This window comes from Chiloscyllium plagiosum, unplaced genomic scaffold, assembly GCF_037043375.1.
Source record: "Chiloscyllium plagiosum isolate Xiang-an unplaced genomic scaffold, Cpla_swu_hap1 HiC_scaffold_19, whole genome shotgun sequence".
NCBI classification, from domain to species: domain Eukaryota; kingdom Metazoa; phylum Chordata; class Chondrichthyes; order Orectolobiformes; family Hemiscylliidae; genus Chiloscyllium; species Chiloscyllium plagiosum.
In genome coordinates this window covers 188,598-212,686 of record NW_028270157.1, presented here as the reverse complement: position 1 = coordinate 212,686, position 24,089 = coordinate 188,598, and the positions used below count along the sequence as shown (strand labels likewise).

The 24,089-nt window shown below is 42.7% G+C and overlaps 1 protein-coding gene across 6 annotated transcripts in view; it reads left to right on the top strand.

Moving 5' to 3' along the window:
• nap1l1 (nucleosome assembly protein 1-like 1) overlaps positions 1 to 24,089 on the top strand; it is a 101,813-nt gene that overhangs the window by 52,528 nt on the left and 25,196 nt on the right. For all 6 annotated transcript variants that reach the window (XR_015760360.1, XR_015760361.1, XM_087996945.1 and 3 more), the window contains 4 exons: positions 4,361 to 4,441; positions 6,389 to 6,517; positions 8,092 to 8,163; positions 17,679 to 17,818. Coding sequence is in view for 4 of the 6 variants with exons in the window: in XM_087996945.1 (XP_087853071.1) it covers positions 4,361 to 4,441; positions 6,389 to 6,517; positions 8,092 to 8,163; positions 17,679 to 17,818 (422 nt within the window). In the remaining 2 variants the exon portion in view is untranslated. The remainder of the gene's footprint in view (positions 1 to 4,360; positions 4,442 to 6,388; positions 6,518 to 8,091; positions 8,164 to 17,678; positions 17,819 to 24,089) is intronic.

Below are 24,089 nucleotides of genomic sequence, written 5' to 3'. Positions count from 1 at the left end.
CAGAGATTTTAGAAGGCTCTGATCAGACCCCATTTAGAGTATTGAGTGATTTTTGGGCCCTCTCTCGAAGGATGTGTTGGCCCTAGAGCAGTTTGAGAGGAGACTCATGAGAATGATACCAGGAATGAAAGGCTTAATGTGTAAAGAACATTTGAGGACTCTGGGACCATACTGTATGGAGTTTAGAAGGATGAGAGGGGAATCTAATTGCAACTTGGAGAATGCTGAATGACCTGGACAGAGTGGACAATAGGTGCAGGAGTAGGCCATTCTGCCCTTTGAGCCTGCACCACCATTCAATCTGATCACGGCTGATCATCCTTAATCAGTATCCTGTTCCTGCCTTAACTCCATAACCCTTGATTCCACTATCCTTGAGAGCTTTATCCAACTCTTTCTTAAATGAATCCAGAGCCTGGGCCTCCACTGCCCTCTGGGGCAGAGCATTCCACACAGCCACCACTCTCTGGGTGAAGAAGTTTCTCCTCCTCTGTCTTAAATGGTCTACCCCGTATTTTTAAGCTATGTCCTCTGGTTTGGCACTCACCCATCAGCGGAAACATGTTTCCTGCTGCCAGAGTGTCCAATCCTTTAATAATCTTGTATGTCTCAATCAGATCCCCACTCAGCCTTCTAAACTCAAGGGTATACAAGCCCAGTCACTCCAGTCTTTCAGTGTAAGGTAGTCCCGCCATTCCAGGAATTGACCTCGTGAACCGACACTGCACTTCCTCAATAGCCAGAATGTCTTTCCTCAAATTTGGAGACCAGAACTGCGCACAGTACTCCAGGTGTGGTCCCACCAGGGCCCTTTACAGCTGCAGAAGCACTTCTTTGCTTCTATACTCGATCCCTCTTGTTATGAAGCATGCTATTAGCCTTCACTACCTGCTGTACCTGCATGCTTACCTTCATTGACTGGTGTACAAGAACACCAAGATCTCTCTTAATGTCCCTTTACCTAAATTGATTCCATTGAGGTAGTAATCTGCCTTTCTGTTCTTGCCACCAAAGTGGATAACCATACATTTATCCACATTAAACTGCATCTGCCATGCATCTGACCACTCACCTAACTTGTCCAGGTCACCCTGTAATCTCCTAACATCCTCCTCACACTTCACTCTGCCACCCAGCTTAGTATCAGCAAATTTGCTAATGTTATTACTAATACCATCTTCTATATCATTAATATATATTGTAAAAAGCTGCAGTCCCAGCACTGATCCCTGCAGTACCCCACTGGTCACTGCCTGCCATTCCAAAATGGAGCCGTTTATTACTACTGTTTCCTGTCAGCCAATCAACTTTCAATCCAAGTTAGTATTTTGCCCCCAATACCATGCACCCTAATTTTGCTCGCTAACCTCCTACGTGGGACTTTATCAAAGACTTTCTGAAAGTCCAGGTACACTACATCTACTGGATCTCCCTCCATCTTCAGAGTTACATCCTCAAAAAATTCCAGAAGATTAGTCAAGCCTGGTTTCCCCTTCATAAATCCATGCTGACTCTGACCTATCCTGTTACTACTATCCAGATGTCGTAATTTCGTCCTTTATAATAGACTCCAGCATCTTTCCCACCACTAAGGTCAGACTAACTGGTCTATAATTTCCTGCTTTCTCTCTCCCACCTTTCTTAAAAAGTGGTACAAATTAGCCACCCTCCAATCCGGAGGAACTGATCCAGAATCTATCGAACTCTGGAAAATAATCACCAATGCATCCACGATTTCTCGAGCCACCTCCTTCAGTACCCTGGGATGTAGGCCATCAGGCCCGGGGACTTATCAACCTTCAGACCTAACAGTCTCTCCAACACCAATTCTTGGCAAATATAAATTCTCTTCAGTTCAGGTCCTTCAGCCACTGTTATCTCAGGGAGATTGCTAGTCTTCCCCAGTGAACACAGATCTGAAGTACCAATTCAATTCTTCTGCCATTTCTTTGTTCCCTGTATTATACTCCTCTGTTTCTGTCTTCAAGGGCCCAATTTTAGTCTTAACCATTTTTTTGCCTTTCACATGTGGATGTTATAAAGAAGAGGCATTGGCAAGGAGAGGCGAGAATCCAAGGGTGCACTTGCGACACGGGGGTCAAACCTCTCTGCTAATTAAAACCAAGTACCCAGAAAAGCTTGCCTTGTAATCTGTTCAAAATGTGTGAATGAAAAAAGATCCCCGATTTCCACTGTGTAAATAAAAAGTAACTATCTATTTAACCCTAACAGGGAACACGAACCATTAATGAACTGAATGCTTACCCCTAAACCACCAACCCTTAGCTGAATGCAAGTTTGTTAATATGCTGTTCCAATAACCATTAATAAACACTACATTAATTTATCAACATCCATATAGCCCTTACCCCTGACTTCCTTCTGGTCTTCTGATTCTGTTGTCGTCTTCCTACTTTTACAGGAAAAGGTACCTTTTGATGGTACCTTTTGATAGTACCTTTTGAAATTTCTTTGAGAGCAAGATGTTTATTTCTTCGGATGGCATTTACTGTACAGGAGTTGCTCTGACCAGTTTTCAAAATGCCTGCGTTTTTAGTACCCCCAATATTGTTCCCTCTTATTGATCTGATGTTATACAATAAATTCAAACTCAATTGAGTTTTAATATCTTGGGCATAATTTAAATTAATTGGTTAAATTTGAATTGTCAAAACAGCAACCAAAACTCATGTATCCATTTAACAGCATTTACTACATATATCTATTTTGGAATAGCCCTTCTCTTAGCTGCTCTGTATTCTGTAAGCTGTGGCTGTACTTCAAACTTCTTTTAAGATAAAGTGTCTTCTGAATATTAGTGAACATTCACTCTTTCTCAGTTTCCTAACATCTCCCCCTTAAGAAAGAATGAACCATCATAATGGCTTATGATGGCTTCTTTTTGCAATTTTTTCTCAATCTTAATATCCTTATGAAATATAGGTGTCATTAAGTTGTACCTTGTTGATTCTGCGCGCACATAACATTGGAATCGATTACAGTTCTCTCAAAGCTATCACTTGCTTTTAAATCTACAATAACTTACCTGCACTCACATTTTTACGACCCGCAATATGTACAATTTCTAAACTAAAAGTCTAATACAAGACTCCAATGAAATAGTCTCATTTTTGTCTTTAAATGTTTCCAAAAACCTCGAGGATTGTGGCCCATTTCAAACATTATTCGTCACATAAACGTTAAAATGTAAGGCTAGTACCAAACTCTCAACACTTAGTGGTGGAGTATTTTCTCTGGTGTATATTGAGTTTCTTTGAAAATTAGCCAATTGACTGTTCAATTTCCTCTTCAGCTTCCTGCATCAATACAGCTCCCAACTCCTTTATCGCTAGCATCAATTGGTGTATCTAAAACTGGTGTGGTGGTTAATAGAGCTTTTAAATTCTCATGCCTCCTGGCATTGTACTGTCCATTGAAATTTCATGGTGGTAAGTAAATCTGTCTGCAGTGCCACCAAGTTGCTGAAGTTGGCACAAACTTCCAGTAGAATCCACTCAGTCCCAAAAATTGAAGCATCTCCTGAGGACGGAAATTCCTCGGCGGCCTTAGTTTTCAAGTTCTTTGGGGTCATCCTTACATGTCTAATGTTATGTCCCAAGAACATCATCTCTGCCATTGAATTCTGTTTTCTCGAAGTTTATTGCCAGTTTTGTTTTTCGTAATTGTTCAGAGTGCTGCCAACTGTACCATGTGATCTTCCCATGAATGGCTAAAGATCACTACATCGTCAAAATAAACAGCACAATTTCTTAATTTAGTCACAACTCTGTTTGTGAGTCTTTGAAATGTGGCCGGTGCATTCTTCTTTTGAAAGGGCATCGCTTTGAATTGATATAGCCCATTTGGAGTTGCAAAAGCAGAAACGTTTGCTTTCTCCATTAAAGGTACCTGCCAATAACCATGCAGTAAGTCCAACTTTGTGATGTAGTTGGTTTGTCCATCTTGTTCTATACAGTCCTCCAATTTCGTAACAACAGCCTTCAAGATCCTTTTAGAACGGAGATAAGGCGCAACTACTTTTGCCAGAGTGGTGAATCTGTGGGATTCGTTGCCACAGAAAGCTGTGGAGACTAGGTCATTGAGTGTATTTAAAATGTTATTGATTGCCAAGGAGATGAAGAATGTTATGGGGAGAAAGCAGGAAAATGGTGCTAAAAGCCTATCTGGCATAATTGAATGGTGGAGCAGACTTGATGGGACAAATGGCCCAATTTTTGCTATGTCTTATGGTCTGATTGGGAAATGAGTTGCTTTATCATAAGTGTGGAGTGTTTTATTCTAGTGCTTAACTTGGAATAAGGAACGTCCAATAAGTAACCATGTCTTGTCTTTCCCTTAGCGGAGTGACATTATCAATGCTGTCTTTGAGCCCACAGAGGAAGAATGCAAGTGGCAAGGAGATGATGAGGAAGAGTTATCAGTAAGTATGCTAACTTCTAGATGCTGAAAGCTTGCTGCTTTTACAAGATGGAATAATCCGTATTGGAATTGAACCTGGCTCTTTTTATTTCTATACTTCTAAAATAAAAGTGGATTATTGTATCGGAGACTTCATTTGGGGCATATTTTAGGGATGCAGTCTCTTGATGTACATTGATTTTCTTTTTTCCATCTGTTTCGGATTTGCAGTATTGTACTTGTGACACTGTTCTCCCCAACTCCACTTCCACCTTACTATTTGCCTTGTGTGTGGTGCCAAAAACACATTCCACTGTCAAGTTAACTCTGTCCTGATTATCAGCTGTTGGCACAGTCACTTATAAAGGGCAGTATCTTTTCACTTTTGGTCTTTGATTGTGGACCAAAATGAGAAGACAACTTTTTTTGAAAAATGAATTGCCTGACGCACATTGTAAGTGCAGTTTACACAGCTGCTTCCTCAACCTGAGGATAGGACTGCAGGTGGACTGGAGACGGTGGGTATATAAAGGGAGATCTGACCAGTGGCAAGTAGCTGACTGGTCTGGAAAAGTAACCAGTTAATGGTGAGGGTTTTGAGTCAGGCAGTAATTATGATAGGCTGCCACGTTGAACACTTTGGGTGTGCATGTATGAGCATGCATCAATCTCTTAAATGGAAGGTACATCTTTTTAAAAACAATCGAGACTAAAGAGAGCCATTTTGACTTCACATTAGTTGCTGTCAGCTGTAGTTTATAAGGGGAGTTAGAGTTTTAACTAGCTGTGTATGTTGACCTTTTTATAATTAATCTATATATTTTTAATGTAATTCTTGACAGGTAAAGAAACCTAGTCCTTGCTTTATCAACCTGGGTCTCAAAAGGCAGTCAACTTAAGATGTTTTAACTTTAATATCTCTGGCAGTAATTGAGCTTGATCTCCAGCATGCCACTTGACTGAGGTGTCACATTGCTTTTGGATCTTTACTATCTTCTGTTGTTGAGTAACTTGGAAAAACAGAATAGGACAGGAACAGCCCCTTCATTCTGCCATGTTCGTGCTGACCATGATGCTATTCTAAACTAATCCTATCTGCATGCACATGATCTATATCCCTCCATTCCCTTCCTGTTCGTGTCGAAGTACCTCTTAAACTTTGCTCATGTATCTGCTTCTACCACCTCTCCTGGCACCGTGATGTGGATGTCTACCACTTTTTAAAATTCTTTGCCTTCATATTTCACTTAAAACATTTCCATGCTCACATTTAAATCTATACCACCCCCCACCCTTGTTTTTGACATTCCCACCCTGTGAAAAAGATTCCAACTATCCACCTTATTCATGACTCTCATTTTATATACTTATATTAAGTCTCCGTCTCTGTTCCAACAAAAACAATCCATGTTTGTCCATTCTCTCCTAATAGCTAATGAGCTCCAATCCAGGCAACTACCTGGTAAGCCTCTTGCGCCCTCTGCAAAGTCTCCACATCCTTCCTATATTGTCAAGAGCAGAACTGTGCGCATAGCTCCCAATGTGGCTTAACTAAAGTTTTATACAGCTGCAGCATGACTTGCCAATGTTTATACTGTGTCTCAACCAATGAAGGCAAGCATGCTGTATGCTGCTTTTACCACTTTATTCACTTGTGTTGTCATTTTTAAGGGAACCACGGGCTTTCATCCCAAGATCCCTCTGTATATCAAAGCTCCTTGGGGTTCTGTCTTTTACTGCAAACTTTCCTCTTGCATTTGAAAAAAAAAAATTGATGTAACTTGTCTGTGGTTTGCGAATCCTGTGAGTATATGATGCAGAACAGTACTCCTTTTGAGGTCAGCAGCTACTTAAAATTGAACCAGAGTAGTCTTCCATGTGCATTTGAAATACCCACTGTTGATGTTGGGCACATTTTTTGTTTTGATAGGCTCCTGCTGTTTGGTTGATTTGGGTTTTTTCCTTCTAGGATGAAATGAAAGAAAAGGTTAAAGTGGAGGAAGAGAAAAAAGATGAAGAAAAAGAGGAACCAAAGGGAATTCCAGAATTTTGGCTTACAGTCTTCAAGAATGTTGATTTGCTCAGTGACATGATACAGGTAGGTGTTTGTAAATCCAGAGAAAATGAAATATCTATTTCATGTCTCTCTGCTGGTATTGGTTCAAAAACAGTTTGTTCATGTTAATTAGCTGTTTTCTTGAGTACTGGAACTTGATTCATGTTTTCTTTTAACCTCCTGGGTTTGTCAGTCAGGTAAAATTAGAAACTTCAGTTTCATAAACTTTTTTCTCCACATTAGAAATGACTCCAGGAACTGTGTATTTAGATTTAAAAGGCAATCTATTGTTTAGATTTGCATATTTGTAATATATTTTTCCACCTGTTAAAGATTAATTGTAATAAATGGCTTTGTTTCCTTGTTTTTCTTTTGCTCGCTGTCCCAGGCATGAACCACTGCCATAATTTGTCACAATATAAAGAGTTGTGCCCGATTTCCAATGAACTTCCCATCGGGGTCATTCTTCCAAACTTCAATCTGTGGTGTATAATGTTAACAAATACTGTTTTTTAAAAAAAAATAAGTTTGCTCTGGATATAACTTATACTCTGAAATATGGGTCAGTGAAGCAGTTAAAAAAAGTATCATTAGAGTTGAGCCAAATAAAATGAGTGAAGTCACTGAAAATGTTTTTCAGTATATTAACTTTGAGATTTGATATTTTTCATTTGAGATTACAATTAATTGAAGGTAAATAAATGAACTGTGGTCTCTTACAAGAACGGTCTCAATGTTTTTGTGATCCAATTTTGAGTCCTTAAAGCTATCCCAGACAGACTCAACCCTCAGCCCGTAAGGTTAACCTTTCAGCTTTATCCTTGGTTAATCTTACCTTAAATCCATGAAATCAAAATGAAATCAGAGTAAAAACGAAAGAACTGCGGATGCTGTAAATCAGAAACAAATTGCTGGAAAAGCTCAGGAGGTCTGGCAGAATCAGTGAAGAGAAATCAGTTAATGTTTTTGGTCGAGGGTCACTGGACCCAATATGTTAACTCTGATTTTTTTTTTCTCTCCAGATGCTGGCTGACCTGCTCAGCATTTCCAGCGATTTCTGTTTTTATTCTGAAATTGTGACTCAGCCTGGGGTTAAAAGACACTAAAGTCTCAGAGCCAGTTGGTGGTTTATTTGTCTATATCCATGCACCCTGTAACTCATTCTAAAACATGAAAGACTTAACAGCAATCTAGGTTTGTTCAATATATCATATCAGTTGCATGCATGATACTGTGATCTTTTGCTCCACAGCTATTTGATGAAGGAGCAGCGCTCCAAAAGCTAGTACTTAAAAAATAAACCTGTTGGTCCAGGTGCTGTGATTTTTAACTGTCTATGCTGTACCAGCAGAGGGCAGCAGATTATTGGGTTGCTGACCTCTGCTTAAGCTGCCTGCGCAATCCCCCTTTTTTTTCAGTCACTGCTCAAGATTTGTGACTATCAATATTTTATGGATTTTTTTCAGCAATATTTGAATTTTCTGTAATTGCTGTTATTGGGATTGGGTGAAAACCTGTGGGCTGAAATAGTTAATTTAGTTTTTGAGGGCTGGCACTGCACAATCTGTCCAAGTTTATATGCACAATAAATCACGTTAAAAGCATTTTACTTACAGGAGCACGATGAACCTATCTTAAAGCATTTAAAAGACTTGAAGGTGAAATTTTCAGATCCAGAGCAGCCAATGGTAAGAGTTACTTAAAAATACATAGTAATAGCATCTTCAATATTTTGTGCATGGATTTATGTTCCATTAGCAATAAAGGATTTTGGTTTGTTATAAAGTGTTCTTTTTGTTGGTATTTTGTATTCTATGATTAAAGAATGTTCAGTAAATAAATCTGTTGTCTGATCTGCTGAGTCATTTGCTCCTTGAAATGAATTGTTAAATTTACTCGACTGACTGACCGACCGACGTGGAGTAAGAACCTGTTTTACTTTAATATCCTGGTTGAAATTGTATATTGATAGTCAAAATCAGCCATAACCGGTGTCCTAATAATCATACACTGCTTGGTGTAGTATAAGTGGGCAGTCTAGGATTTGCCCTGTTTGAAAGTTGGTTTTCACCTTTTGTTTCAGTGGATTTGTGCATCTCTGCTCTAAATTTATTAGCCTGTGGATGTTACATCTTGAGCTTAGAGTGAATTAATCTTTAACTGTGATGCTTGGAGCTGCTTTTAATTACTGTGCACTGAAAATGTGGATCAAAGAGTATTGAGGAACAGGAGAATCGACTTTTCGGGCATAAGCCCTTCTTCAGGAATAAGAAGTGTGTCCAGCAGGCTAAGATAAAAGGTAGGGAGGAGGGACTTGGGGGAGGGGCGTTGGAATTGCGCTAGGTGGAGGGAGGTCAAGGTGAGGGTGATAGGCTGGAGTGGGGTGGGGGCGGAGAGGTCAGGAAGAAGATTGCAGGTTAGGAAGGCGGTGCGGAGTTTGAGGGATTTGACTGAGACAAGGTGGGGGGAGAGGAAATGAGGAAACTGGAGAAATCTGAGTTCATCCCTTGTGGTTGGAGGGTCCCCAGGCGGAAGATGAGGTGCTCTTCCTCCAACCGTCGTGTTGCCATGGTCTGGCGATGGAGGAGTCCAAGGACCTGCATGTCCTTGGTGGAGTGGGAGGGGGAGTTAAAGTGTTGGGCTACAGGGTGGTTGGGTTGGTTGGTCCGGGTGTCCCAGAGGTGTTCTGTGAAACGTCTCAAGTAGGCGGCCTGTCTCCCCAATATAGAGGAGGCCACATCGGGTGCAGCGGATGCAATAGATGTGTGTGGAGGTGCAGGTGAATTTGTGGCGGATATGGAAGTGTCCCTTGGGGCCTTGGAGGGAAAGAAGGGGGGAGGTGTGGGCGCAAGTTTTGCATTTCTTGCGGTTGCAGGGGAAGGTGCCGGGAGTGGAGGTTGGGTTGGTAGGGGTTGTGGACCTGACGAGGGAGTCACGGAGGGAGTGGTCTTTTTGGAACACTAATAGGGGAGGGGAGGGAAATATATCCCTGGTGGTGGAAATAACGGCGGATGATACGTTGTACATGGAGGTTGGTGGGGTGATAGGTGAGGACCAGTGGGGTTCTGTCCTGGTCCTCACCCTGAACAACTTCTTCTCTTTCCAATCCTCCCACTTCCTCCAAACCAAAGGAATAGCCACGGGCACCCGCATGGGTCCCAGCTATGCCTGCCTCTTCGTAGGATATGTGGAACAGTCCATCTTCCGCAGCTACACTGGCACCACCCCCCACCTTTTCCTCCGCTACATCGATGACTGTATTGGCGCTGCCTCGTGCTCCCACGAGGAGGTTGCACAGTTCATCCACTTTACCAACACCTTCCACCCCGACCTCAAATTCACCTGGACCGTCTCAGACTCCTCCCTCCCCTTCCTAGACCTTTCCATCTCTATCTCGGGTGACCGAATTGACACAGACATTTACTATAAACCGACCGACTCCCACAGCTACCTAGACTACACCACCTCCCACCCTGCCCCCTGTAAAAACGCCATCCCATATTCCCAATTCCTTCGTCTCTGCCGCATCTGCTCCCAGGAGGACCAGTTCCAAAACCGTACAACCCAGATGGCCTCCTTCAAGGATCGCAATTTCCCGCCAGACGTAGTCGACCGCACCGCATCTCTTCCACTTCCCGCTCCTCCGCCCTTGTGCCCCGCCCCTCCAACCGCCACCAGGACAGAACCCCACTGGTCCTCACCTACCACCCCACCAACCTCCATGTACAACGTATCATCCGCCGTTATTTCCACCACCAGGGATATATTTCCCTCCCCTCCCCTATTAGTGTTCCAAAAAGACCACTCCCTCCGTGACTCCCTCGTCAGGTCCACAACCCCCACCAACCCAACCTCCACTCCCGGCACCTTCCCCTGCAACCGCAAGAAATGCAAAACCTGTGCCCACACCTGCCCCCCCCCCCCCCCCCCCCTCTTTCCCTCCAAGGCCCCAAGGGACACTTCCATATCCGCCACAAATTCACCTGCACCTCCACACACATCATCTATTGCATCCGCTGCACCCGATGTGGCCTCCTCTATATTGGGGAGACAGGCCGCCTACTTGTGGGACGTTTCACAGAACACCTCTGGGACACCCGGACCAACCAACCCAACCACCCCGTAGCCCAACACTTTAGCTCCCCCTCCCACTCCACCAAGGACATGCAGGTCCTTGGACTCCTCCATCGCCAGACCATGGCAACACGACGGTTGGAGGAAGAGCGCCTCATCTTCTGCCTGGGAACCCTCCAACCACAAGGGATGAACTCAGATTTCTCCAGTTTCCTCATTTTCCCCTCCCCCCACCTTGTCTCAGTCAAATCCCTCAAACTCAGCACCGCCTTCCTAACCTGCAATCTTCTTCCTGACCTCTCCGCCCCCACCCCACTCCGGCCTATCACCCTCACCTTGACCTCCCTCCACCTAGCGCAATTCCAACGCCCCTCCCCCCTACCTTTTTATCTTAGCCTGCTGGACACACTTTCCTCATTCCTGAAGGGCTTATGCCCGAAATGTCGATTCTCCTGTTCCTAGGATGCTGCCTGACCTGCGCTTTCCCAGCAACACATTTTCAGCTCTGATCTCCAGCATCTGCAGTCCTCACTTTCTCATCAGAGTATTGGTCTGTTTTGGTATAGTCAGTAAACCTGGCATCTGGGCTAATGCTATTGGGACACTGGTTTGAATCCAGCCATGGCAACTGGTGGAATTTAAATCCAATTGAGGTTGGGGCTCCCTGTTTTAGTGGAGGAAATCTGGCTTGGGTCTTCATGCAACTCCAGCCCATACTCTGGAGTCATCCAGATTATCTTCTGAAATGGCCTAAAAACCATTCACACTGACAGGTTTCACCTGAACTTAAGATGGGTTTCTTTCCAGACATGGGGGAGGTCGGCTGGGCAGCCCTTCCTGGTAGGCTGCTTTTCTTCAGCTGAAGACCATATACCAAAGCCTCAGCAAGGGTCACCTGTAAAATAAGTTATCATGTCATTTCTTGAATCCTCTTCAGAAAAAAAGCCTCAAATGCCTGCAGTGACTTTTAGCAACCTGTTAATCAAACCACTCCACAAAACTTGAAATAAATCAATTTTTCCAAAGCCACCCTCGTGTCACAAAGCTGGTCCTTTTTTTTTCCCCTAAAAAGGTGTTCCTTTTCTCAAGGATACTGTGTCCTTGGTATTTTTCAGAAGAGTTGTAAATCACTCCTGGCTCAGAGGTGGCTAGTTTGGTACATGATTGAGGCCTTCTGTTTACATATAAACACATGAGACTTCAGACCAAAGTGGTCATGTTTAGAACTGACCTAAATAATGAAAGGGGAGTGAGCCAGTCCTAGAAACTGAAGTCAAGCTGAGCAGTTCAGCCCAGAACTAGTTAGGGAGTTCAGCAGTGAGCTGTGTGGAAATAAGCTGCTAGACACTCCCTCCTTCTGCTCTTCTAACTTCGACCTGTAAGTCATTGTTTAATTTTTTTTTTGTGTTTAAGGGGTTTGCTAATTGAGACTGTTGTGTATATTCAGAACTGGATGTCTTGAAATCCACAAAGGTGGATAAATCTCCAGGACCTGATCAGGTGTAACCTAGAGCTCTGTGGGAAGCTAGGGAAGTGATTGCTGGGCCTCTTGCTGAGATATTTGTATCATCAATAGTCACAGGTGAGGTGCTGGAAGACTGGAGGTTGGCTAATGTGGTGCCACTGTTTTGGTAAGGACAAGCCAGGGAACTGTAGATCAGTGAGCCTGATGTCGGTGGTGGGCAAGTTGTTGGAGGGAATCCTGAGGGACAGGATGTGCATGTATTTGGAAAGGCAAGGACTGATTAGGAATAGTCAACATGGCTGTGCATGTGGGAAATCATGTCTCTCAAACTTGAGAGAGTTTTTTGAGTAAGTAACAAAGAAGATTGATGAGGGCAGAGCTGTAGATGTGATCTATATGGACTTCAGTAAGGCGTTCGACAAGGTTCCCTATGGGAGACTGGTTAGATCTCTCGGAATACTAGCCATTTGGATACAGAACTGGCTCAAAGATAGAAGACAGAGGGTGGTGGTGGAGGGTTGTTTTTCAGACTGGAGGCCTGTGACCAGTGGAGTGCCACAAGGATCGGTGCTGGGTCCTCTGTTTTGTCATTTACATAAATGATTTGGATGCGAGCATAAGAGGTACAGTTAGTAAGTTTGTAGTTGACACCAAAATTGGAGGTGTAGTGTACATCGAAGAAGATTACCTCCAGATTACAACAGGATCTTGACCAGATGGGCCAATGGGCAGAGAAGTGGCAGATGGAGTTTAATTCTGATAAATGCAAGGTGCTGCATTTTGGGAAAGCAAACCTTAGCAAGACTTATACACTTAATGGTGAGGTCCTAGGGAGTGTTGCTGATCAAAGGGACCTTGGAGTGCAGGTTCATAGCTCCTCAAGTGGACTCGCAGGTAGATAGGATAGTGAAGAAGGCTCAACGTTTGAGAAGATTTGTAGCTCGGGTGCTTGTTGTTGTGGTTCTGTTCGCTGAGCTGGGAATTTGTGTTGCAGACGTTTCGTCCCCTGTCTAGGTGACATCCTCAGTGCTTGGGAGTCTCCTGTGAAGCGCTTCTGTGATGTTTCCTCTGGCGTTTATAGTGATTTGTACCTGCCGCTTCCGGTTGTCAGTTCCAGCTGTCTGCTGCAGAGGCCGGTATATTGGGTCCAGGTCGATGTGCTTATTGATTGAATCTGTGGATGAGTGCTATGCCTCTAGGAATTCCCTGGCAGTTCTCTGTTTGGCTTGTCCTATAATAGTGTTGTCCCAGTCGAATTCATGTTGCTTGTCGTCTGAGTGTGTGGCTTGTAAGAATAGCTAGTCGTGTTGTTTCGTGGCTAGTTGGTGTTCATGGATGCGGATCGTTAGCTGTCTTCCTGTTTGTCCTATATAGTGTTTTGCGCAGTCCTTGCATGGGACTTTGTACACTACGTTGGTTTTGCTCATGCTGGGTATCGAGTCCTTCGCCCTGGTGAGTTGTTGGAGTGTGGCTGTTGGTTTCTGTGCTGTTATGAGTCCTAGTGGTCGCAGTAGTTTGGCTGTCAGTTCGGAAATGCTCCTGATGTATGGTAATGTGGCTAGTCCTTTGGGTTGTGGCATGTCCTCATTCCGTTGTCTTTCCCTTAGGCATCTGATGAAATTGCGGGGGTATCCGTTTTTGGCGAATACATTGTAGAGGTGTTCTTCCTCTTTTTGCATTTCTGGTGTACTGCAGTGTGTTGTGATCCTTTTGAACAGTGTCTTGATGCAACTTCTTTTGTGTGTGTTGGGGTGGTTGCTTTCGTAGTTCAGGACTTGGTCTGTGTGTGTCGCTTTCCTGTATACCTTTGTGGTGAATTCTCCGTTCGGTGTTCTCTGTACCATCACGTCTAGGAATGGGAGTTGGTTGTCCTTTTCTTCCTCTCTAGTGAATCTGATTCCTATGAGTGTGGCGTTGATGATCCGGTGTGTGTTCTCTATTTCTGTGTTTTTAATGATTACAAAGGTGTCATCCACATATCTGACCCAGAGTTTGGGTTGAATTTGCGGTAAGACTGTTTGTTCTAATCTTTGCATTACCGCTTCTGCTATGAGTCCAGAGATCGGTGAGCCCATGGGTGTGCCGTTGATTTGTTCATATATTTGGTTGTTGAGTGTGAAGTGTGTTGTGAGGCACAGGTCCAGGATTTTGAGTATGTAGTCTTTTGTTGTTAGGTTCAATGTCCTGTTGTCTGTTCTGTATGTCCAGCAGGTTGGCTATTGTTTCTCTGGCTAGTGTTTAGTCGATAGAGGTGAACAGTGCCGTTACATCGAATGAGATCATGGTTTCTTCCTTGTCCGTGTATATTTCTGATGTCCAAGAATTCCTGTGTTAATTGTATAGGGTGTCTGGATCCGCTGATCAGGTGTTTCAGTTTCTGTTGTAGTTCTTTAGCTCGTTTGTGTGATGGTGTCCCTGGTAGTGATACGATGGGTCTGAGTGAAGAAGGCGTTTGGTATGCTTTCCTTTATTGGTCAGAGTGGAGAAAGTGAGGTCTGCAGATGCTGGAGATCAGAGCTGGAAATGGGTTGCTGGAAAAGCGCAGCAGGTCAGGCAGCATCCAGGGAACAGGAGAATCGACGTTTCGGGCAAGAAGGGCTTATGCCCGAAACGTCGATTCTCCTGTTCCCTGGATGCTGCCTGACCTGCGCTTTTCCAGCAACACATTTCCAGCTTTATTGGTCAGAGTATTGAGTACAGGGGTTGGGAGGTCATGTTGCGGCTGTACAGGACATTGGTTAGTCTACTGTTGGAACATTGCGTGCAGTTCTGGTCTCCTTCCTATCGGAAAGATATTGTGAAACTTGAAAAGGTTCAGAAAAGATTTACAAGGATGTTGCCAGGGTTGGAGGATTTGAGCTATATGGAGAGGCTGAACAGGCTGGGTACTGTTTTCCCTGGAGTGTTGGAGGTTGAGGGGTGACCTTTATAAGAGGTTTACAAAATTGAGGGGTGTGGGTAGGATAAATACAGTCTTTTCCCTGGGATCGGGGAATCCAGAACTGGAGGGCATAAGTTTAGGGTGAGGGACAAGATGTAAAAGAGACCTAAGGGGCAATGTTTTCAGAGGGTGGTAAGCGTATGGGGTGAGCTGCCAGAGGAAGTGGTGGAGGCTGGTCCAATTGCAACATTTCAGCAGCATTTGGGTGGGTATATGAAATGGAAGGGTTTGGAGGGATATGGGCCAGGTGCTGGCAGGTGGAACTAGATTGGGTTGGGATATCTGGTCGGCATGGACGGGTTGGACTGAAGGGTCTATTTCCATGCTGTACATCTCTATGACAGCGTAATTAAGTTTAGTTTGGATAGACTGAGTTCTGTAGGCGTTCTTTATTCTGTTCATTGTGTTTCATTCTGTAATTTTGTGAATAAATTTCTCTCAAAACCTGGTAATCAACCTAGCTAGCTTACTGTGTAATTTTCACTGTATACTTAAGCAAATTGCAAAGTTAAGTTGCCTGCTTAAGAATGTTTTGAGTGGAGTGGCATAGTTCATAACCCAAGAAATATTAAACATAAGGCATCTTCTGGAGTTCAGCACATCAATGCAAAAATTGAGGCAGAAGTATTTTCAGTATCCTCCAGCCAGAAATGCTGAGTGGGTGATCCATGTTTGCCTCCTCCAGAGGTCCTCAGCATCACAAGCTTCAGTCAATTTGATTCACCCTACCTGGAAATCAAAACCTTTTCAACGCTCTGAATACTGCAAAAGCTGGGATCCTTGACAACCTTCCAGCAATTGTACTGAAGACTAATGCTCCAGAACTTGCCACACCCCAAGCCTAGCTCTTCCAGTCACAATGTTGGCATATAATCCAACTAATTACTGCCCCATCAGTCTGCTCAATCATCAATAAAATGCTGGAATGTATCATCAACGCTATTTAAACAGCATTTGCTCAACAATGACCTGCTTACCAATGCTAGCTTTGGGTTCACTTAACTGTTGACCTCACTGCATCCTTGGTTCAAATGCAGATTTTTTTTAAAAAGCTGTATTTCAGAGGTAATGTGAAAATGGCTGCCCTTTGAGAAGGCTACATTTGACTGAATGCAGCATCAAGGAGCCCTAGCAAAACTGGAATCAGAAAACTCTGGTTTGAGTCATATTTGGTGCAAAGATTGTGTGGTGGTTGCATTTCAGCTCTAGGATATTTCTGTAAGAGTTGTTCTGGGTAGTGTCCTAGGCCCAGTTATCTTCAGCTGCTTCATCAGTGGCCTTCCCTCCATTACAAGGTTAGAAGTGGGTTCAAGCTGGGCAAGAAATATTCAAACCATGCGTGCCTGGCAAAGACCATCTCCAGTAAAAGACAATCTAATTGTCTGTCTTCCCCTGACATCACGGAAACCTTTTACTATCAACATCTTGGGTGTTGCATTGACCAGAAACATAGAATGAGCTACCCCTATTATTTGTTCTTCAGGCCTGCTGTGCCATTTACGATGATCATGGCTAATCATTTTAACTCAGTGCCCTAATCCTGCTTTCTTCCCAAACCCTTTGATCCCTTTAACCTGAAGAACTGTATCTAAGACCTTAAAAACAATGTTTTAACATGGGCCATTTTCTGTAGCAGAGAATTCCAAAGGTGTGCTCAAGTCTTGGTACAGAAATTTCATCTCCTCTCCACCCTAAATGGTCTATGCCATTTAGGTCCTTAAACTGTCACCCCTGGTTCTGGTCTCCCCAGGCATCAGGAACATCTTTCCTGTGTTTACCTGTTAGAATTTTATAGGTTCTATGACATATCCCTTCATTTTTCTAAAGTCTATACCGTTGTAACTGATTCTTTCATGTCAGTTCTGCTATCTCGGGAATTAGTTATTTAATGTCATTTGGTTAGTGTGTTTTGAGAAGATTTGTAGCTCAAGTTGAAGTTCTGGATGTAGGTTTGCTCGCTGAGCTGGGATGAACCTTCCAGTTCAGGAGCAAACCTACATCCAGAATGTCATTTGGTGCCTGGATCTGTACTGTCACTTTGCCAGTTAATCTTGCTGATATTGCGCATACCCTGCAATGGTTGGAAGTAGAATCTGCATCCACCTACATCTTGCCCCTGCTGAACACCAAAGATTTAGCATAAACAGCTGAATTAATGGCTGGTTTGCATTAATGCTTCAGTACTGTGAGCGGTTATGACTAAATGCAGTTTATTTCAAGGGATCAGCTTAGATAATTAGCAAATGTTGAGCTCCATCTGCTAAATTAATATCGCTGGTATTTATGCTAATTTGTCAGTTCATTCAATCATCAGTGCAAAGCAGTTAAAAGATCCCCCAGGTCTTTGTTTTTAAGCACTGGATTGCTTAGTACTACCATTGTTCATGAACTTTGAGTTCTAATGCCCTAAACAGCTTTTTTTAAAAAAATTATGCTCTCCAGTTTCAGGGGAGCAAAGTTTTTTGCTGAAAAAATTCTTAACCTGCTCCACAAATGTATTTGTTAACATGTAACACGAAGCCATTTAATGAAATGTACCTTCTAAATACATCTGTCATTCCACATTGATGCTAAATGGAATGAGTATTTTTCCAAATTGATATGTTGTGTGCATAAGAATTCTTGGCTTCATCTTCATTGTAATGCTGGTTTAAAATGGTCATCTCTGGTTAATTATTTAGTGATTCTCTTTGGCTTATTGCTTGTATATGTTTTTCTTTTAGAGTTTTACTCTGGAGTTTAAATTTGAGCCAAATGAATATTTCACAAATGAAATAGTCACAAAGACTTACAAGATGAGGTCACAACCTGATGAGTCAGACCCTTTCTCATTTGATGGACCAGAAATTATGGGTTGCGCAGGGTAAGCAAGTTTTTTAACTAGTGTGAAATATGTTAAGTTTAACAAATGATGTGGCTGATAAATTCTTCACTCTTGAATTCAAAACGTGAAAGAATTGTTCCAGTGAAAGGGGTACTGAGCTATCAAACTTGTTTCCCTCAGCCTGATGTGAGGGTATGAATACAATAAGAAGGAATTTCTGAATTCAGGAAAAGATTGTGAAAATGCACTGTTTGACATAGGAAATGGGGAGGTACTGAAGGCTCTAGCGAGCTTAAGCTGTTAAACTCCCTGCCTGGATGAATTGCATCCCATGCTGTTGTGGGAGGTGATGTAGGAAATTGCAGGAGCTCTGACAAAGTTTTAATTCCTCTCAGGCCACGGGACATGCTGGAGGACAGCTAACAGGAATTCACTGTTTAAGGGTGGTAGAGATGAAAAGGAAATTACAGGCCAGTGAGTGTCTCATCAGTGGTAGGGAAACTGTTGGAGAAAATTCTGAAGGAGAGAATTAATATGTCCGTGGAAAAGCATGATTTAATTAAATAAGTCAGCATGGGTTTGTTAGAGAGCTCATGCCTAACAAAATTTAGAATTTTACAAAAATGTGATCAAGTGCATGGATGAGGTAAGTTCAGTTGTAGTTTATATGGATTTTAACAAAGCTTTTGATAAGGTCCCACGTGGAAGACTGATGGAGAAGGTTAAAGCACATGGAATTGAGAGAAACTTGGTGAGGTGGATCAGCAACTGGCTTTGTAATAGTTAAAAGGGTAGTGATAGCTGGCTGTTCAAATTATTGCAGGCCAATGTCCTGTGGTCTACCACAGCGATCAGTATTGGGGCCCTTATTGTTTGTTGCTTCTATAATATAGATGAAAATGTTGGGGAATGCTCAGTAAACTTGAGGGCACCATGATTGATAGAGTGGCTAATAGTTGTAGGTTGCAGGAAGATGTGGATGGATTGGTCAATGGGCAGACCAGTGGCAAATGCTATGCACCCTTGATTAGTGCAAGTTGATGCACTTTGGCAGATAGAGTATTTATTGAAAGGCAGGACACTGGGTAGCTTGGGAACAGAGCGATCTTGGAGTAATTAGTCAGATTCCTGACTTTGGCAAAGCATGTGAAAGGATAATTAGAAGACACATGGGGCACTTGCTTTGTCTGTCCTGGCATAGAGTAGAAGGTCAGACTACATTTTGGAGTATTGTGTGCAGTTTTGGGCCACATAGCTCAGGAAGGATATATTGGCTTTGGAACGTGTTCATGAGAATGGTTTCAGGAATGAAAAACTTAACGTGTGAGGAATGTTTGAGGACTCTGGGTCTATACTTGGAGTTTAGAAGGATGAGGGGGGGGAATCTACTAGAAACATACAGAATACTGAATGGCCTGGACAGAGTAGATGTTGGGAAGATGTTTCCATTGGTAGGAGAGACTAGGACCTGAGGGCATAGCCTTAAGAGTAAAGGGAGAATGTTTAATTTTGCAAGGGAACAGCTGTGGATGTTATCACTTAATGAGAACAAATGTTCTTTTATTCACATCCTGGATTCCCCCATTGTGGCCTGATACCTCCCTGCCTGTCCTGTTTATTTTCTAGTGTGCAGTAAATGTGTATTACAGTAATTCAGTATTACATTAAGCCTAAATGTAAAAGGGCAAGTTTTAAGACTGTAGACTTTCTTAATTTGGCCCAACAACTCTAACCTTCTGAAGAGTAACCCATTTCCCTACCCTATATTTACTCCTGACTAATGCACCTAACGCTATTAACAATTTAGCATGGCCAATTCACCTGACCTGCGCATCTTTGGATTGTGGGAAGAAACTGCAGCACCCAGGGAAACCCATGCAGACACTGGGAGAATGTGCAGACTCTATACAGTTACCAGCAGGTGGAATTGAATCTGGGTCCCTGACGCTGAGGCAGCAGTGCTAGCCACTTTGCCACCCATTTTTACTTCTATGTCTTATCATTGAAGAACAAGAAGGTAATGTTGGAACTAAAAGAGAAAATGCTGAAAAATCTCAGCTGGTAAGGCGATCCTTACAGATGTTGCCAGACCTGAGATTTTCCAGCATTTTCTCTTTTGGTTTCAGATTCCAGCATCTGCAGTAATGTTGGAATCAATCTTGCCACAGCTTGGAGTAGTTGGTGTAGTTTTGGTCACCTCCCAATAAGGAGGATGTGAAAGCACTAGAAGGGCTACAGAGGAGGTTTGCCAAGATGTTGCCTGGGATTGGAGAAATTGAACTATAAGGATACACTAGATAGAATTGGATTGTTTTCTTTAAAGCAGAGAAGGCTGAGGGGAGAGTGATGGAGTATTGAAAGCGTGAGTAGGGAGCAGCGGTTCCCTCGGTTGAGGGATCAGTCGTGAGGGGGTGTAATTTTAGGATGAGGGGCAGGAGATTTGGGGGAGGGAATCATTTTCACTCAGTGGTGGGAATCTGGAATGCACTGTCTGGGAAGGTAGTGGAGGCTGGAAACCTTACAAACTTTTAAAATACTATTTGGATGAGTACTTGAAAATCCTAACATTCAAGGATGTGGGGCAAATGCAGGAAATTAAGCTTAGTTTGCCTTTAGTGATTAGTTGTGTCAGTGCAGTCTTAATGGGCTAAATAAAGTGTATTTTCTGCACTGTATGAATATACAAATCTGTGAAACGTAACAAAGGGCTCAATATTTTTTGGCACTTATTCCGTCCATTTGCAGCCGTCCACTTGGATTGCAACTACAGATAGTCCCGATTTTTTTAAAGTGAGAACACCCTATAATTCCTATCAGCAAAGCACTTAATTTCCATAGGAATCTGTTAACTGAAGTAAGACCTTGCGTACCAAATAAAATTAAAGTGTGGTCCTTACCCTCTGAATCAAAATATTGACAATTGCTTTATATATTGCTGAATTCCTGCATTTTTATTAAATAAAAACCAAAATACGGTTGTGTTAAATTGACTATTTTAATGGGAGATGTTGCTCTACTTGCACTGGCTGGCATTTACCACTGGATGGAACCCAAGAACAAGTTTGAATTCAGCAAAAGGATGAACAAACTTAGAGTTAGGGTATGAGCATGATACTCTGAATTGCTGTAGAACATCTAGGTCACTGTTGTTCATCTCCAGTGTAGACAGGAGATCTTGATTGCAATCTTACTCTCCCTTTCTTCTATAATTTCTTTCATGTTCAATCATAACTTTTCCAAGTCAATCTCTGCACGGACGAGTTGGACCAAAGGGTCTGTTTCCGGGCTTTACATCTGACTGTAATGCTGATAGTTATCTTCTCAACACACCCCTTGTACATTTGATCATGTATTTTTTTTCCATGGCCTCTTAAGCAAAAAGCTGCTCCTATCTTCCTGCCTAACGCGAGGCTCAGTTTTTCAGATGTTTGTGAATATTTATTTCCTAATAAATCTACTTTAACTCTTCATGGCTCAAATTTTCTGATAGTGAAAGGCTTCTGACTTCAACTTATGTTGCTATTGTGCATTGAGAACCTGAGGATGTCTCCATCTGCACATCCATGATACTTGGCTGCCTGTTTACACTGCTTAGATTCCTCTGAGATTGGCCAGAACTCTGATTTGTGACATTTGCCTTTTACTTGCCCTGTTTGCTTTGGAACCTTTCCTAGAGAGCTTGAAGCCTGCTCTACATGATAGCTTGACCCACAATGATTTTCATTAACTTGGTTTTTAAAAGTACAGCAATTTAGTCCTTGGTTATACAATCAAAATAAAGTAGAAAATAAGAGGTTCAGTCATTACATGATTATAATGCAATTATAAGTGATGTAATAACATTTTTTTAAAATTCCTTTATTCAGAGGGAAGGAAGAAATGTAGCTTTATTATATCACACAATTAACTGCAAGTTTGGTCCACGTCTAAAACAGTAAAATATCCCAAATTACTCTGTCCTCAGCATGCCTCAAATGGTAAAACAGCTCTTAACACACAGATTACTCAGTATCTGAATAGCCCCAGCAGAAAGTGAATCAATTAACAAAAACAGAAATTACTGGGAAAACTCATTATGTGCAAGAGTAGACCATTCAGCCTTTCGAGCCTGCACTACCATTCAGTACAATCATAGCTGATCATGCCATCTGCTTTGTTTTTCTCACACCCCTTGATCTCTTTAGCTGCAAAGGTAATGTCTAGCTCCCTATGTATCTTAAGTGGTCGCAGCTGCTTCCTGTGGGAGAATATTCCACAGGTCCACAGCTCTGGGTGAAGAAATTATCTCTCAGCTCAGTCCTGAATGGCTTACCCCTTAATCTTAGACTGTGACCTTAGTTCTGGACTTCCCCCAACATGGAGAACATTCTCCCCGCATCTAGCCTGTCCAGTTCCTTCAGGATTTTATTTCTAAGATCCACCCCCTCGCCTTTAGTTGTTTTTCCACTCCTTTGAAACCTTCAGTAACAGCTTGTAATAAATTCACCTCCAACCTGTTAAGAAGCTTAACTGCTAGTTCAGGTCAGTTCACTGACCATGTGGTCAAACTCCCTTGTATGGTTGAATTTTTCAAATTGTCTTGTTTCGGCATCACTTAAATTTGAATGTCACACTGGGACACTAAACTTGCCTTGAGGATGGCCCTTTGGGCCTTGGCAATGTCCTGAAGACTTGTGCTGCAGAACTAGTCATGCCTCCATCAACAAACACATTAGACCTGGCCCCAATATACCGGCCACTACAGCGGACAGCTGAAACTGACAACCGGAAGTGGCAGGGACAGGCCACTATAAATGCCGGAGGAAACACCACAGAAGCGCTTCACAAGAGGCTCCCAAGCACTGAGGATGTCACCTAGACAGGGACGAAACGTTTGCAACAAAAACTTCCAGCTCGGCGAACAGAACCACAGCAGTCATGCCTCTGTTCCAACACAACTGATCCTGATTTCCTAATGAAGAGCTTTTGCCTGCAATGTTGATTTTCCTGCTCCTTGGATGCTGCATGACCTGCTGTGCTTTTCCAGCACCACACTCTTGACTCTAATCTGCAGTCCTCTCTTCCACCTAGAATATCTATCCAACAATATAGAAACTTTTCCCATGTGTGCAAATTGAATCTGACTGCACTTAGTCTAGTCTCAAAACATCAGCACCTATGTTTTATCCTCCAAGCCAAGCACCTTCCTCTCTGTCACTGGGTCAAAGTAAGGATCTCCTTCCTTAACCTCCCTGCTCTTAAATTCTGTCTCAGCAGTGTTATGTTGGAATTGTAAAACAAGTTAGACCACAATTACAATATTATGAGCAGTTCTGAAGTATGCATTTTGGGAGGGACGTGATTGCACTGGAGAAGGTGCAGAGGAGATTTCCCATGAACGTTGCCTGGACTGGAGAGTTTATGAAGCGAGATTGGACACAACCGGGTAGTTTTCCTTGGAGCAGAGGAGACCGAGGTGGGCATGATTGAGATGTATAAAATCGAGGGGTAAAAATGGGAAAGTTTAAATCCAATTTTTAAACTGGAAGCAAGATTCTAATGACCGTGAAAGAATTGTCAATTGTAGGGGAAAAAACCCATCAGGTTCAGTAACGTCCTTTAGGGAAGGAAACTGCCCTCCTTTCTTGGTCTGGCCTACATGTAACTCCAGACCCACAGCAGTGTGGTTGATGCTTACTTGCCCTTTGGGCAATTTTGGATGGACAATAAATACTGGCATAACCAAACATGTCTGTAGCATGTCAATTTTTAAAAATTAACATAGACAAGAACAAACTTCCTCCTTGATCCGTGATCCAGGGCATACGTTTAAGGTAAGGGGCAGGATATGAGGAATAGAATCAAATTTATTATCATGTGTACTGAGGCACAATGAAAGGCTTTGTCTTGTGAGCAATGCAAGCAGATTAGAGATATTTACTGTAAATAATAGGTAAACAGCAGCTAAAACAAAAAACACAGGTACAGGCTAATACTAAGAGTTAGAGTCCATTCAGTATTCTAACAACAGTAGAGTAGAAATTGTTTCGACATCAGCTGGTGCATGTGTTCAGGCTTCTGTACTTTCTCCCCTATAGTAGAGGTTGTAGAAAAACGTTGCCAGGGTGGGATGGATCTGCTGGCGGCCTTTCCTTGACAGCGGGACTGGTAGATGGATTCTATAGATGGGAGGTTGGCCTTTGTGTGGAGCCACAGAAAATGGAGGAGATACTAAATAAGTATTTTGCATCATTATTTACTGTGGAAAAGGATATTGAAAGTATAGATTGTAGGGAAATAGATGTTGACATCTTGTAAAATGTCCAGATGA